The sequence below is a fragment of the Corylus avellana genome, chromosome ca6 (genome assembly GCF_901000735.1).
Source record: "Corylus avellana chromosome ca6, CavTom2PMs-1.0".
NCBI lineage: Eukaryota > Viridiplantae > Streptophyta > Magnoliopsida > Fagales > Betulaceae > Corylus > Corylus avellana.
In genome coordinates, this window is record NC_081546.1 from 7,756,053 (window position 1) to 7,770,025 (window position 13,973).

The window sequence follows — 13,973 nt, forward strand, 5'->3', positions numbered from 1 at the left end:
ACCTTAAACAAGCACAAATCTCTCTCTTTAAAAAAAAAAAAAAAAAAAAAAAACACACAAATCCAGCATGAATAGTACCTGTAAAAACAATGGAAATGGGCCAAAGGCCTGGTCCAATAAAAATTTAGACCCAAAAATGAGACATAGGGACGCAGCTAAAACAGCGCTCGAGAGCAGTGGCCTACGGGATGCTCGGAAAGGGTCCTCAACCGGAATGCTTGGGTGCACTGACACAGATGACAGAGCCTCAGAAGACAAAAATGAAGGATGCTCGCAAAAAGTAGGACGCAGAAAAAAGAAAAGGAAATTACGCCCTTTCCTTTTGTATCTTGTTTTTTTTTGTGTGTGTGTGTTGAAAGTTAGAGGAGAACCCTGGGGCACAAAGACAAAGTAGAAGAAGAAGGGCCAAACTAGTCAGCTATGTTTCTTCAAGAAAGACAAATTCAAGTCATGTACCAAAAACATGTCATTACTAAAGTTGTCTCTCTTCCTGAATTGCTTGAACAACCTTTTTGTATTTTGCAATGTCATTGTAATTTGCAAAAATTGAGACACAATTCACCCTTTCTGAGATGTGAGAAGGTACAACAAATTTTTTTTTAATCTACTGTCCACTACTAGTTTCAATGCCGAATGATATAATCCATTAGAGTTTTCAGTTAATATTGTGTGGTGCAACTTTGATGGCGAAGCTTTGGTCCTATTGAATATACGATTTTTCAAGTCGCTATTTGCAACTTGTTTTACCTGGTTTTCCAAGCTATTAAATGGATCTAAATTTCTTCTGTTTTCTGATGAGTGACAATTTTATCAGTTATATATATATATTGAAGTCGTAATTTTGCTTTCCAGTACATATGAGCATGATGGGGAGAAGAAGAACATGGCCGTTACGCAGTTTGAACCGGCTGATGCTTTCCGTGTTGGGATGAGCCTGCTTGCAAGGTGTTTGCAATCTCTCTCTCTCTCTCGTTTAGCTGATTTACGATCTTATACTTCTTTTCATCTCTTGCTGAAATCATATCTTAATTCCTAACACAATTGATAATGCATGTTTGAGAAAATCCAGAAGAAGAAAAAAATGAAGTATCTGCCTCTCATGAAGATATATTATGTTTTCAAATGAATGCAAGCAAAAGCTCATTTGGCCCTTCTTTTTCTGCCATTGAGAGTTGCAGGCTACATTCAAAATTACATTGGATGTGCCATCTGAACTAGTAGCTCTTTCCAACATGCCTATTATTGAAGAAAAAGTGGATGGGCATCTGAAGACAGTTTCATATCAAGAATCGCCAATAATGTCCACATATTTGGTGGCAGTTGTTGTTGGTTTGTTTGATTATGTGGAAGATCATACATCTGATGGTAAAATCATACACTACGCCCATTGTTTCTTGTGGTAATACGACCCTTGTTCTTGACAGTGTAATCAATCCTACATCTCCATACAGGGGTCAAAGTTCGAGTATACTGTCAGGTTGGTAAGGCAAACCAAGGGAAATTTGCTCTGGGTGTTGCCGTCAGGACACTTGAATTATACAAAAGGTAAGTTTTACAGTCGATCACTGCCAAATTATTGCTGTATAGTTACAGCTTTATGATTCCTACTAGTGATCCTTTAATTTGTAATATTTTAGTGCTTATGCTGCATTATCTGAATTTGGATTGACCATGATAATTTCTACAGTTACTTTGATGTGGCTTACACTCTACCCAAATTGGATATGGTTGCAATCCTGGATTTTCCTTTTGGGGCCATGGAGAATTATGGTTTAGTCACATACCGTGAAATAGCATTGCTCTATGATGATCAGCATTCTGCTGCTTCCAATAAACAGTGGGTAATGTGCACTTATGAATATTGCTCTTTTCGGTATAATTTAGTTTGGGTAATGTAATAAGGAGCCATTGTTCTAATAATCAACCACAAATTGTTTAATCATTATTTTTTGGCCTCTGTAAAGGTTGTGAGTGCCATAACCCATGAACTGGCACACCAGTGGTTTGGCAATCTTGTAACAATGGAATGGTGGACGCATCTGTGGCTGAATGAGGGGTTTGCAACATGGGTTTGTAGCATTGGTCACATGTCTTTATATTATTATACTTAATTACGCCACATTATTCTAAAATTTATATACCAATTATGGCATTTGCGCAGGTTTCCCATTTAGCAACTGATAGTTTGTTCCCAGAATGGAAAATATGGACTCAATTTCTTGCTGAATCTACAGATGGTCTTCGGCTGGATGGGCTTGCAGAGTCCCATCCTATTGAGGTAATTTTGCATGGGCCAAATTCTTTTCCCGGTTATAACCTTCTTTGAGGAATTTGTGTAATTACTTGTGTGAGTATATCCCAATTTAAGCTTTATCTTTTCTAGGTGGAGATAAATAATGTTGTCGAGACCAATGAAATTTTTGACGCAATAAGTTACAAAAAAGTGCATCTGTCATTCGGATGCTGCAAAGCTATCTTGGCGCTGAATGCTTTCAGGTTGGTTGTTAGGTTTGTTACTTGTAAATGTTTCTTGTACAAGTTAAAACATTTCCTATGATTGAAGAAAACTGTGTGTGGGTTTTTTTTCTTTTTTTTCTCTGCATCAAATTTGTATGAAATCCAGCCTTTGTGAAAAGAATGGTTTGGTATTGATCAACCGAACCATGCTGAGTATTACTGTATATGTGAAGAACTGTTTACAAAACATTCTCCACATATCATGGAGTTTTAGTTGCTAATTTTAAATTTGAAAGGGTATATCGATAACAAGATTACAAGGCTACAACTTAGACTAGTGTCCTGCTCTTCAAGTGTTTTGGTTCTTTGACTGAGATCCTTCATTTGAATAAGCTTGATCTTTGGCAGAGGATTTGGAACTTGAAACTGTTGTTGCTGAATTTGAACTGGAAGTAGTTGCTACTGACATGGAAGCTGTTGGTGATTTCTGAAGTTGATTAACAAAATTCACATGAAATTTATATGTCGTAGAAAACCTTCAAAAATTAAGTTGGATGGTGATGTTGAATTATAGAAAAATTGGTTCATGAAAGAGGTTTAGGAGATAACAATTAATGCGATGGATGCTTGTAACTAATTATTTGAAGAAGTAATCAATTCTACTTATAAAGAAAAAAAAAATTGTGATACTCATCTATACAAGAAATAAGTAGAAAGTATGTCTACTTGATATTTGGTGGCATAGCCTCATCTAGATTAGCAGCCAGTTTTATTGTTGGCTTGCTGTTGAGGTCTACTGCTTTTCAGTTTCGTCTGTGTCAACCAATCATAATGCTTATTTGAGTTAAATTGAAGGTTTTGGAATTGAATCATCGAGATTACCACTATCAATATCATATCATAAGGTAAGATGACATCAGTGTCTTGCTAACATGGGAATATGGGATCAATTCTGTAGAGGACAGTGAAAAAGTATCTCCTTTTTGCTTTTTGATGGCTTGGTAAGGGAATATAAGCGTAAGGGAATATAAGGTCTGTGCAAAGCTGGATTTTGAGATTTGATAGTAATTGCGATAAGTAGTTGATCTACGGATAATTAGGTAAAGAAATTAAGAAGCACAATATGGCCTCCTCATTTGAGAAATATCTTTGATGTAACTATATGTGAATTAATTATCTCTTTTTTTTTTTTTCTGTTTTTCTAATTTATTTATGCAATCAGAGGTCACTTGCTTCATATATAAAAAAATATGCTTTCTCGAATGCAAAGATAGAAGATTTATGGGCTGTCCTTGAGGAAGAATCTAGTGAGCCTGTTAAAAAGCTAATGAATTCGTGGACAAAGCACAAAGGATACCCAGTTGTCTCTGTCAAAGTCAAAGATAAGAAATTAATGTTCGAGCAGGTTTCTTTTGTCGTGTCTCTTTCACCTATTTTATGTTGAACTAACATATCTTAACACAGATGCCTAGTTAGTTGTTTCATTTGTAGTGTTTCACTTAATAATATTTTGAGAACTTACTGAGATAAATATAATAATCACAGTCACAATTTTTGTCAAGTGGTTCCCATGGGGATGGACATTGGATTATCCCAATAACATGGTGCTGTGGCGCATATGATGTGTGCAAGAGTTTTCTACTGCAAAGAAAGTCTGAAACTCTTGATATCAATGAGTTCCTGTGGATAAAACTTAATGTGGATTAGACTGGTTTCTATAGGGTGAAATATGATGAGGACCTGGCAACCAGACTTAGATATGCAATAGAGAACAAATTCTTATCTGCAACAGATAGATTTGGTTATCGGGATATTAGTACTCATACTTGCGTTTTCCCATTGACGGCAAAAAAAGAGTAGTTAACAACGTCTTCCTTTAATAGGCATTGTGGATGATTCATTTGCACTTTGTATGATTCGCCAGTAGTCTTTAAGCTCATTGCTTACCTTGATGGGTGCTTACAGGGAGGAACCTGACTATACTGTGCTGTCTAATTTGATTAGTGTAATTTTCACATCCTCATCTTGTCTAAGTTAATTTCAGTTATGATCTTTGCCCTAATCCCGGTCCCTCTATTCACAGATGAGTCATAAAGTTGCAACAATTGCAGCTGATGCAACCCCTGAGTTACTGGACTATGTTAAACAATTTTTTATTAGCCTTTTCCAGTATTCTGCAGAGTAAGTGATCTTATAAGTAACTAATTGTAACTCCTAGATTGGTCCTTGTTTATAAGCCATTGGGTTTAGTCTATCTACTTTTCTTTTGCCATTAACTCATTAAGTGATCTCTTTGATGTCAATAATATTTGACTTGATTTGTAAAGTCCCATTGGATGTTAATTGTTCTGCAATTTAAGGTATTGGAAGGTATGAAAACAGTCAAAATACAACTACAGAGCACGAGATTATTATCTCTTATATAATGAATAACTAGAATATTAGAAGGTGATTATGATGCTCCAGTGAATTATATATATTATGATATATTGTGAATTAAGTCAATTTTTTTTCTTAAATAGAGCTGCTAATTGCTAATAAATAGCAGATAGTGGTACTTTATCATTGCATCAGGGAGATGTCTATAAATGTCTCAGAATGTCCAAATATTAATTGGTATATATAATATGAACTTTCTGTTTTATTTTGATAAATCTGGGAAAAGGACAGCTTTAAGGAAGAAGAAAAAGACACAGAAAATAAAATTACACTCACTTAAGGATTTTTTTATGATTCCCCTTCATGTTTTATAGGGATAAGTTCCAGATCTAGGAGTAGATATTTCTTGCACTATATAACAGGCAATTTGTATGTTTATGTTTATGTTCATCTCTTTTATTTGAATATTCTTGATCAAGAAAAAAATTGTCATACATAAGATTTATTATAGTGAATTAAACTTAGAACCTTTGAAGTTGCTAATGTAATCTGTGTGCTAAGGAAGTTTCTAGGATGTCAGAAAAGGTAGGGCAGAAGGGGTTTGTGATATGATGGTTTGGACCATCATCGAGTTATATCAGACATTACAAGCTAACAGAAGCCCATGGTGTATCCCATTGTGTATTGCTGACCCAAATAACGAGCACTCCAAACCTTCCTTTGAGCAATATTAGCCTTTTTTGACTTCATTCTTCTATTTGTTTATTTCTATTATGTCTGAATTTCTTTGCAGAAAACTCGGTTGGGAGCCTAAGCAAGGGGAGATCCATCTGGCCGGATGCAATGTTGAGAGGAGAGATTTTGATTGCGCTTGTTGTGTTTGGACATGAACTGACACTAAACAAAGCAAATAGGCGTTTTCTTGCATTCTTAGATGACAGAAATACAGCACTCCTCCCTCCTGACTTAAGAAAGGTTGGTAAAGAAGCATTGCTCGATTACTAGCATTTCTCCGTTTACAATCCCTACTGAAGTTTATTATGAACTGTGGTTGCAGGCTGCTTATGTGGCTGTAATGCAAAGAGTCACCACCTCAAACAGACTGGGTTATGAATCTCTTCTACGAGTTTACAGTGAGACTGATTTGAGCCAGGAGAAAACACGCGTTCTACGTAACAACATATCATTATTTTAAATTGATGTAGAGCATCTGTGTATCTCTGGTATATTGGAATCACGTATCGTTGTGTGATTGTAGGTTCATTAGCATCTTCTCCTGATCCTAAGATAACTCTTGAAGTTCTTAACTTTCTGTTGTTCTCTGAGGTATCTGAATTTTATATAACTGTGGAGGTCAAAACATTTTTATACAAGTTGACAAATTATGGTCTGATTGGGCTCGGAACACTGATGCTGGCTTTATTTCCTATTTGATCTAGGTTCGTAGCCAAGATGCTGTTCTTGGACTTGCTGTTAGTAGAGAAGGACGTAAAACAGCTTGGACGTGGCTGAAGGTAATACTCAATTTAGCAATGTGACAAGCAAAAAAGCAAACATTCATGCACATGCGCTATATTCGCATGATACCTTGGTCAAACTGTCCTCAAACAATTAAGAGAACTGGTCTGAGATCTTGAATGTAGATTTAAGGAAGACAACCACTTGTGTGGATACAGGGACAGGACACGCACCTTCTTTCCTGAAAGAAAAACAGGCATCATGGTGCATCTCATGCAATTTGTAGCTGATGAAAAGGAAAATAGAGAGATAATGGAACTGTACGTTAATCTGGTAGAGAATGAGGGTTTTACAAAAAGGTAACATATAGACCTTAGACATTTTCCACAACTCCCAAGAAAACAAGTTTTGGAAGAGTTGTTAGCTTGTTATGAACCTTGAGTATTTGTGAAATATCATATGAGTGATCGAAATCAGATAACTGAGTTCCAGAGAAGATGAAGTTGTTTGTGAAGTAGCGACTGAATCTGGGGACATGCTTATGGTGACTGATTAGAATATCTCAGAGGAGTTTTAGATTTTGGAATATACCTCATATTTTGTGCTATAAATATAATTTTTTTTTTTTTTGATGAATGAGTTCCTATTAACTCCGAACAAAAAGGAACAATACACTTCAGCCGAAAAAACCTTCTAGAACCCCAGCACGGCAGGACCAAAGGCTTACAACAAACAAACTATCTCAAAACATTACATCAAACTATCTCAAAACAACCAGTAGCCACCATACAATCTACTCCAACCAGACAACCTAAACAAACTATACCAGAGACATTACAGACAAACCACGCATATCTGTACCCAAAAACCAGCAGCATCAGTCCCCTGTTCCAGGAGAACCAACAGCAATGAATCTATACAGGAAACAGACCCCTCTTTCAACAGCCCAGAAAGAGGATTATAGCAACAAGGAGCCGAGTGATACGAAGCCCCATGAACCAGCAAAACAAATCTATGCAGAAACTATACAAACAAAATCTGTACAAAGCCAGCAACATCTGTCACCTGTTTCCAGCCCAAACCAGAACAAGCCAAGGCACCAAGAAAGAGAAGATGATTAGCAACAAAGAGCCGAAGAAGTAGACCTGTGCAGCAATCCCTGTAACCAACAAAATACAGCCAACACAAACCAGAAGCTCAAACCAGTTCTAGCAGTCCATACAGCAACAAGCAGGCCAATCAGATCAAGTCGGTACACAAATGGGGATATCCCAATTAGCACACAGTGCAACATTTTCTCCACTTCTTTTAAATTTACCCTTGCACATGATTCGGGTTCTAACCTCCCAACTAATCATTTGAACCATTTTCTCCTCAGAGATTGACAAATTCCCAAATTTTTCTTCATTTCTTTGCCTCCACAAATGATAAACTACTGAGCCCCATGCAAGCCTAGAAATCACAGCTTTGAAATTCTTTCCCCTCCAATCTTTCACCCCCTTTTTTAATGACTTCTTGCCACTCAAAAGGTATGTTATCCTGGTTGCTAGTTAAACATATCTATATCAAAATTGCTAGTTAAACACAAGTACGTTGGTTAATCTTGATCAGTCAATCTCTTTTTAGGCCAGATTTAATTAACGTGGAAACCCACCCAAGGTGCCCAAGCGTTGTTCAGGAATTCAGTTATGCTAGTCTATAACGATTCTTGTTTGAGCTTCTTGTTGCTGAAATCATTTTTTGTATAACATGAAGCAAAGGAAACTTGTTTTGATTCTTTGTGGCACTGATCCCCTGTTAGTCTATTCTTGTGTTTATTACAGCTACAATCTCTCACAGGGTTGATTGATGGGCAAGTTACCACTTTGTTACCTAATGCCTTGGTTTTTCCTTCTTATAGATGATTAAAATACAGGATAACTGTGAGCATATTTTCAAAACCTGGGGTTCTAGATATCTAATAACTCACTCACTTTGTCAATGAAATTGTCTCGCCAGTTTGTCTCTCAGTCCCTCCCTCTTTCTTTTGTTGTTGGTTCCACAAGTATCAATTTTTGTCCTTTGTATAACAAATGTTGTGCCTGAATTTTAATTCACATGCAGTTAGTTAGTCATTTTTGATGCTTATAGTTTTTTCTTTTTCATCCCTCCCCACAGTTTACTTCATTTGAGAAGGCCAAGGAAATAGAGGAGTTTTTTGCAAGCCGTACTAAGCCCTCGATAGCTAGAAACTTGAAGCAGAGCATTGAGTGAGTTTACATTAATGCAAATTGGGTTCTAAGTGTTCAGAAAGAGGAACATCTTGTCAACAATGTGAAGGAATTGGCACAGGGGAAGTAGTAGGAGACACTTGTTTGGCCATTGTTCTCAGGAAAAAGGCAACCAGATCAAATTTTACAGCTTAAAATATGTCAGAACATGGGAGACAATAATTATTCGGGGTCATCAGCAAACATTAGTCTATTAAGAATATATCTTATAGAGTTGGATCTTTCAAATTATAGTTTTTCCTTTATTTTTCTTGCTTTTATTTGTCTTGCATGGATGATGGATGAAACTTGAAAGGTTTGTCCTTTTTTCGTGCAAGTTGAAGTCGCATATTTGGTGTTAACGCATATTTCACCTACAATTTGGAGCCCATTCATTTCGGTTTTCAAATATATGGGTCTGACCGCTAGTTGGGCTGAATAGTTGAAGCCCATTTGCTAATATTTGGTTACTTGAGAGTTAGGCTCATTCAAGTGATAGTTAGATTCTCTTGTAGCCTTTTTCTCATCGGCTTATAAAAAAAAAAATAGATAGTTAGACCGATTTCAGTTGTTAGAGTTGTTACTTAATTAGCTGAACTGTTAAAGTAGTTAGGGACTTAAGTCTATAAAAGGCTAGGAGTACGAGGGTAAAAGTCTAAAAGATATCCATAAGGTTGAGTTAATTTTAGTCTCTTAATATTTTAGTCTCTTAATATACTTCATCAAAATATCTAATAAAATGTAAATTTATTGAATAATGTAATTTAATAGGTTGTTTGTGGCATCTCACATTACCTGAATGTGGAAAAGAGAATGTGCTTCTATAGTAGCATGCTTTTTTTTAAATGGTACGAGGCATTTTTGGATAAACCTAATAACAAAACTGTGCGGACTAAAACTTAAAAAGAACAATATCATATTACTTGAAGTGGATGGTTACATATAATATTAGAGTCAAGTCTTAGCTTGAAATAGGATGTGCATAAGCTAATGAGAGTCGCCAACAAGAATGGCCCAAATAGGATGATTGTGTGTTACATATAATAATTATCCTAATTATATAGAATCGTATATCATTCAAATTTATACCACCGCAAGATTGGAATAAGTAGAAATGAAAAGACGGTTATAATTAGCGGTTATTGGCTAAAACCACCGACAAGAATAAGGCGGACCGGACCGTGATACGTGGCACGTGGTGTGCTGTTTTACTTCACCCATCGCAAAGATTCGTTCCTAACCGTAGGCTAGCCTTGCCGTAGAAGCAATCTCTATAAGTTCCCACGCATCGGTCTCCTCTTTGTGTCACCACATCGCTCTCACTCATTTCTATCTGCTAATAGTAAAACCAGAGAAACACGGAGTGCGGACGAATCTAAAAACCATGGAGCAGTTCAAAGGCCAACCTCGCCTCCCAAAATTCGCCGTCCCGAAACGCTACGACCTACGCCTCAAACCGGACCTCTCCGCCTGCAAGTTCGCCGGCTCCGTCGCCGTTGACCTCGACATCGTCGCCGATACCAAGTACATCGTCCTCAATGCCGCCGACCTATCCCTCGTTACCGGCTCCGTTTCGTTCACCAACCGAGGCTTTTCTAAGGTAATCCCCTATTTGTCTAACTTTTCGTTCCGGAACCTTAAAATGTTGTAAACTCCAATGATTGATTTAGTTGATGAAATTTATCGAAAATACGAAGATAGCATGGATTCTATGGATGGATTCACAGCCATTTTGGTTCCGACTTTTTTATGCGAGACTTAGTTTTGATTTATTTTCCAGAGGCATCCAAACGCACTGCCGTTGATGCTTAATGAATGAATGATATTTTGGGCAGGTGTTGGAGCCTTCAAAAATTGATTTGGTTGAAGCAGACGAGATTTTGGTTTTGGAGTTCGCGGAGACACTTCCGATTGGGATCGGAGTTCTCCATATCGGGTTTGAAGGAACTTTGAACGACAAAATGAAGGGGTTCTACAGAAGGTAGAATTTAATGTGTTATATTTGTTGATGAGAAGATTAAATGAATAGAGTTTTTTTAAGCTTGATACAATAATCTATTTCCTCTGTTTGTTAGCTTCTGTTTGAAAGAACTTAAAATCTCAGAGTTGAAGTATTAGCACCGAAGCTTTAAGCGGGACTGATATAAGAACGGAATTTAATTAGAGTTTTTTGATAAATACAACCATTGAAGTCTGGAATCATTTCTATGCTACCTTTTATAGTGCATTTGGTAAGAAAATAATGTGTGCTAAAAAGGAAGGATTTGGTGGTGACAAGTAGTGTTGGGATACGGTTGTGATGATGACAATTTTATTAATTATGTGTGTATATATTTGAGTTATTTTATTTTCTTTCAGTACATATGAGCATAATGGTGAGAAGAAGAATATGGCAGTTACGCAGTTTGAACCGGCTGATGCTAGGCGATGCTTTCCGTGTTGGGATGAACCTGCTTGCAAGGTGTTGTAATCTCTCTCTCTCTCTCTCTCTCTCTCTCTCTGTGTTGATTTAAGCTCTTGTACTTCTTTGCATCTTATGCTTTTTTTTCTTTTTTTTGATGGTCTTTGCATCTTATGCTGAAATCAAATCTTAACTCCCATCCCACTTCATAATGCTTGCTTCGATTGTTGTGGCTAAATAATTTTGGGACTGAAAGTAGAAATGCCTGATTGTGTTACAAATGAATGCAAACAAAAGCTAATTTGGCTCTTCTTCCCAATGCAGGCTACATTCAAAATCACATTGGATGTGCCATCTGAACTAGTAGCTCTTTCCAACATGCCAATTGTTGAAGAAAAAGTGGATGGGCATCTGAAGACAGTTTCATATCAGGAATCACCAGTAATGTCTACATATTTGGTGGCAGTGGTTGTTGGTTTGTTTGATTATGTGGAAGATTGTACATCTGATGGTAAAATCAAACACTATGCCCATTGCTTCTTGTGGCAGTACAACTCCTGTTCTTGACAGTGTAATCTTACATCTGTATACAGGGGTCAAAGTTCGAGTATACTGTCAGGTTGGTAAGGCAAATCAAGGGAAATTTGCATTGCATGTTGCTGTCGGAACACTTGAATTGTACAAAGAGTAAGCTGTCCTGTAATTGAGCACTAGTCTAAGCACTACAATTCTTTAGCTAAAGACTACATTTAATTGGACACTGGAATGTGATTACTGGTTATCGGGTTGTTGCATTTTTGTGCTTATGCTGCATTACCTGGAATTCAAATTTACCATGATAAAATTTACAGATACTTTGCCGTGCCTTACGCTCTACCTAAATTGGATATGGTTGCAATCCCTGATTTTGCTGCTGGGGCCATGGAGAATTATGGTTTAGTTACATACCGTGAAACAGCTTTGCTCTACGACGATCAGCATTCCGCAGCTGCCAATAAGCAGAGGGTAATGTGGGTAATGCTATACTCACCCCATTGTACCTCTCACATCCCCTCAAAGCTGATGTGACGTGGTCACCCCAACCAAAATACCAATCCCCATACCCAAATGCTATGGGGACCACGCCACATTAGTTTTGGGGAATGGAAGGAGGATAATAGGGTGATGAATAGAATTACTCGGGTATTGTGCACATTTGAATGTTTCTCTCTTTGTTAGAATTTAGTTTGGCTCATTGAATATGGAGCTGTTCTTTCAATAACACCCCACTGAATGTTTAATTGTTATTTTTGGCTACTGAAAAGGTTGCTACGGTCGTAGCTCATGAACTGGCACACCAGTGGTTTGGCAATCTTGTAACAATGGAATGGTGGACTCATTTGTGGCTGAATGAGGGGTTTGCAACATGGGTATATTGCATTGGTCATATTTCTTTATATTATCATACCTAATGACCACGTGCTTGGAGATTATGTATCTGTAATTATATTTGTACAGGTTAGCTATTTAGCAACTGATAGCTTGTTCCCAGAATGGAAAATATGGACTCAGTTTCTTGATGAATCTACAGAAGGTCTTAGACTAGATGGCCTTGCAGAGTCCCATCCCATTGAGGTAATTTGCATGGCTATTTTATTTTCCTCAGCTTTAAGGAATCACCAAATCAGCATCATTACTTTTTTGAGTATAGGTGAATTTAAGCATATTTCTTTTAGGTGGAGGTAAATCATGCTGGTGAGATTGATGAAATTTTTGACGCAATAAGTTACAGAAAAGGTGCATCTGTTATTCGGATGCTGCAAAGCTATCTTGGTGCTGAATCCTTTCAGGTTGGTCATTAGGTTTGTTACTTGTATGTGTTTCTTGTACAAGTTAAAGTATTTCTTATGATTGAAGAGACTTTGTTTTTCTCTTTTTGTTTCTCTTTCTCCATACCAAATTCACATGAAACTTATGTCATAGGAAACCTTAAAAAAATGAAGTCTTCCAGACATATAAGAGTAGGCAATAGGAATCTTCTTATTTTGAGTTCTGAAAAGATCAGAGACATTTTGTTCAGAAAATAGTTGGATGGTGATGTGGGTTTGTAGAATTTATTTTATGAAGGAGGTTGAGATAACCATTAAGTAGTCAAATTCTACTTAGAAAATAGAAGAAATAGAGGTGTTACTATATATATAGAAATAACTCGAAATTATATCTAGTTGATATCTGGTGACTTAGCTTCAGCTAGATTAGCTGCCAGTGTCATTCCTGGCTGCCAAGTATTATTCAAATAAATGCTGTTTAGGTTTGTTATTTTTCAGTTCCATCTGTGTCAACCAATCATCTTCTGTGATTTATGGGATTGATTGTTCAAATGATGGTTTATGGATTTATTGGTTTAAAGCATAATGGAGTTGAGTGTGATGGTTGTTGATTCTGGATATCATTACTATGAATATCCATATCAGAAGGGTAAGACGATGTTCGTTACATATCAAAAAGAAAACAAAAAGGTAAGATAATGTCAATGCTTTCAAATAAGGGATCAATTCTGTGTATGAAACTAACGAAGTATAGTACTTTTATCTTCCATATGCTTTGGTAAGGAAATATAAGGGCAGTGCAGAGATGGTTTTTTAGATCTGGTCGTTATTCTGGTAAAGAAATTTAGAAGCATAATAGGGCTTGCTCATTTGGGAAATATTTCTATTGTAATTGTGTCAATTACTTTCTTTTTTTTCCTTGCATTTATAAGTTTTATTTCCTGCTTTTAGTTTACTGTTTTTGCTCTTTTTATTTTTTTGTTTTTCTGTTTTGCTTATGTAATCAGAGGTCACTTGCTTCATATATAAAAAAATATGCTTACTCAAATGCGAAGACAGAAGATTTATGGGCTGCCCTTGAGGAGGGATCTGGTGAGCCTGTGAACAAGCTAATGAATTCATGGACAAAGCAAAAAGGATACCCAGTTGTCTCTGTCAAAGTCAAAGATCAGAAATTGGTGTTCGAGCAGGTTTCTTGTGTCTTATCTCTTTCATCTATTT

At 36.7% G+C, this 13,973-nt stretch overlaps 1 protein-coding gene and 1 pseudogene across 1 annotated transcript in view; both read left to right on the forward strand.

The window, feature by feature from the left end:
• The first annotated feature begins 217 nt into the window (after positions 1-217).
• Positions 218-8,500, forward strand: LOC132184635 (aminopeptidase M1-like; annotated as a pseudogene).
• A 1,309-nt stretch (positions 8,501-9,809) lies between these two features.
• Positions 9,810-13,973, forward strand: part of LOC132184636 (aminopeptidase M1-like) — an 11,347-nt gene continuing 7,183 nt past the window's right edge. The window contains exons 1-10 of the mRNA XM_059598343.1: positions 9,810-10,143; positions 10,379-10,524; positions 10,902-11,004; positions 11,269-11,455; positions 11,538-11,631; positions 11,796-11,949; positions 12,249-12,353; positions 12,442-12,558; positions 12,660-12,773; positions 13,760-13,942. Coding sequence (XP_059454326.1) covers positions 9,928-10,143; positions 10,379-10,524; positions 10,902-11,004; positions 11,269-11,455; positions 11,538-11,631; positions 11,796-11,949; positions 12,249-12,353; positions 12,442-12,558; positions 12,660-12,773; positions 13,760-13,942 — 1,419 coding nt within the window. The 5' untranslated portion in view covers positions 9,810-9,927. The remainder of the gene's footprint in view (positions 10,144-10,378; positions 10,525-10,901; positions 11,005-11,268; positions 11,456-11,537; positions 11,632-11,795; positions 11,950-12,248; positions 12,354-12,441; positions 12,559-12,659; positions 12,774-13,759; positions 13,943-13,973) is intronic.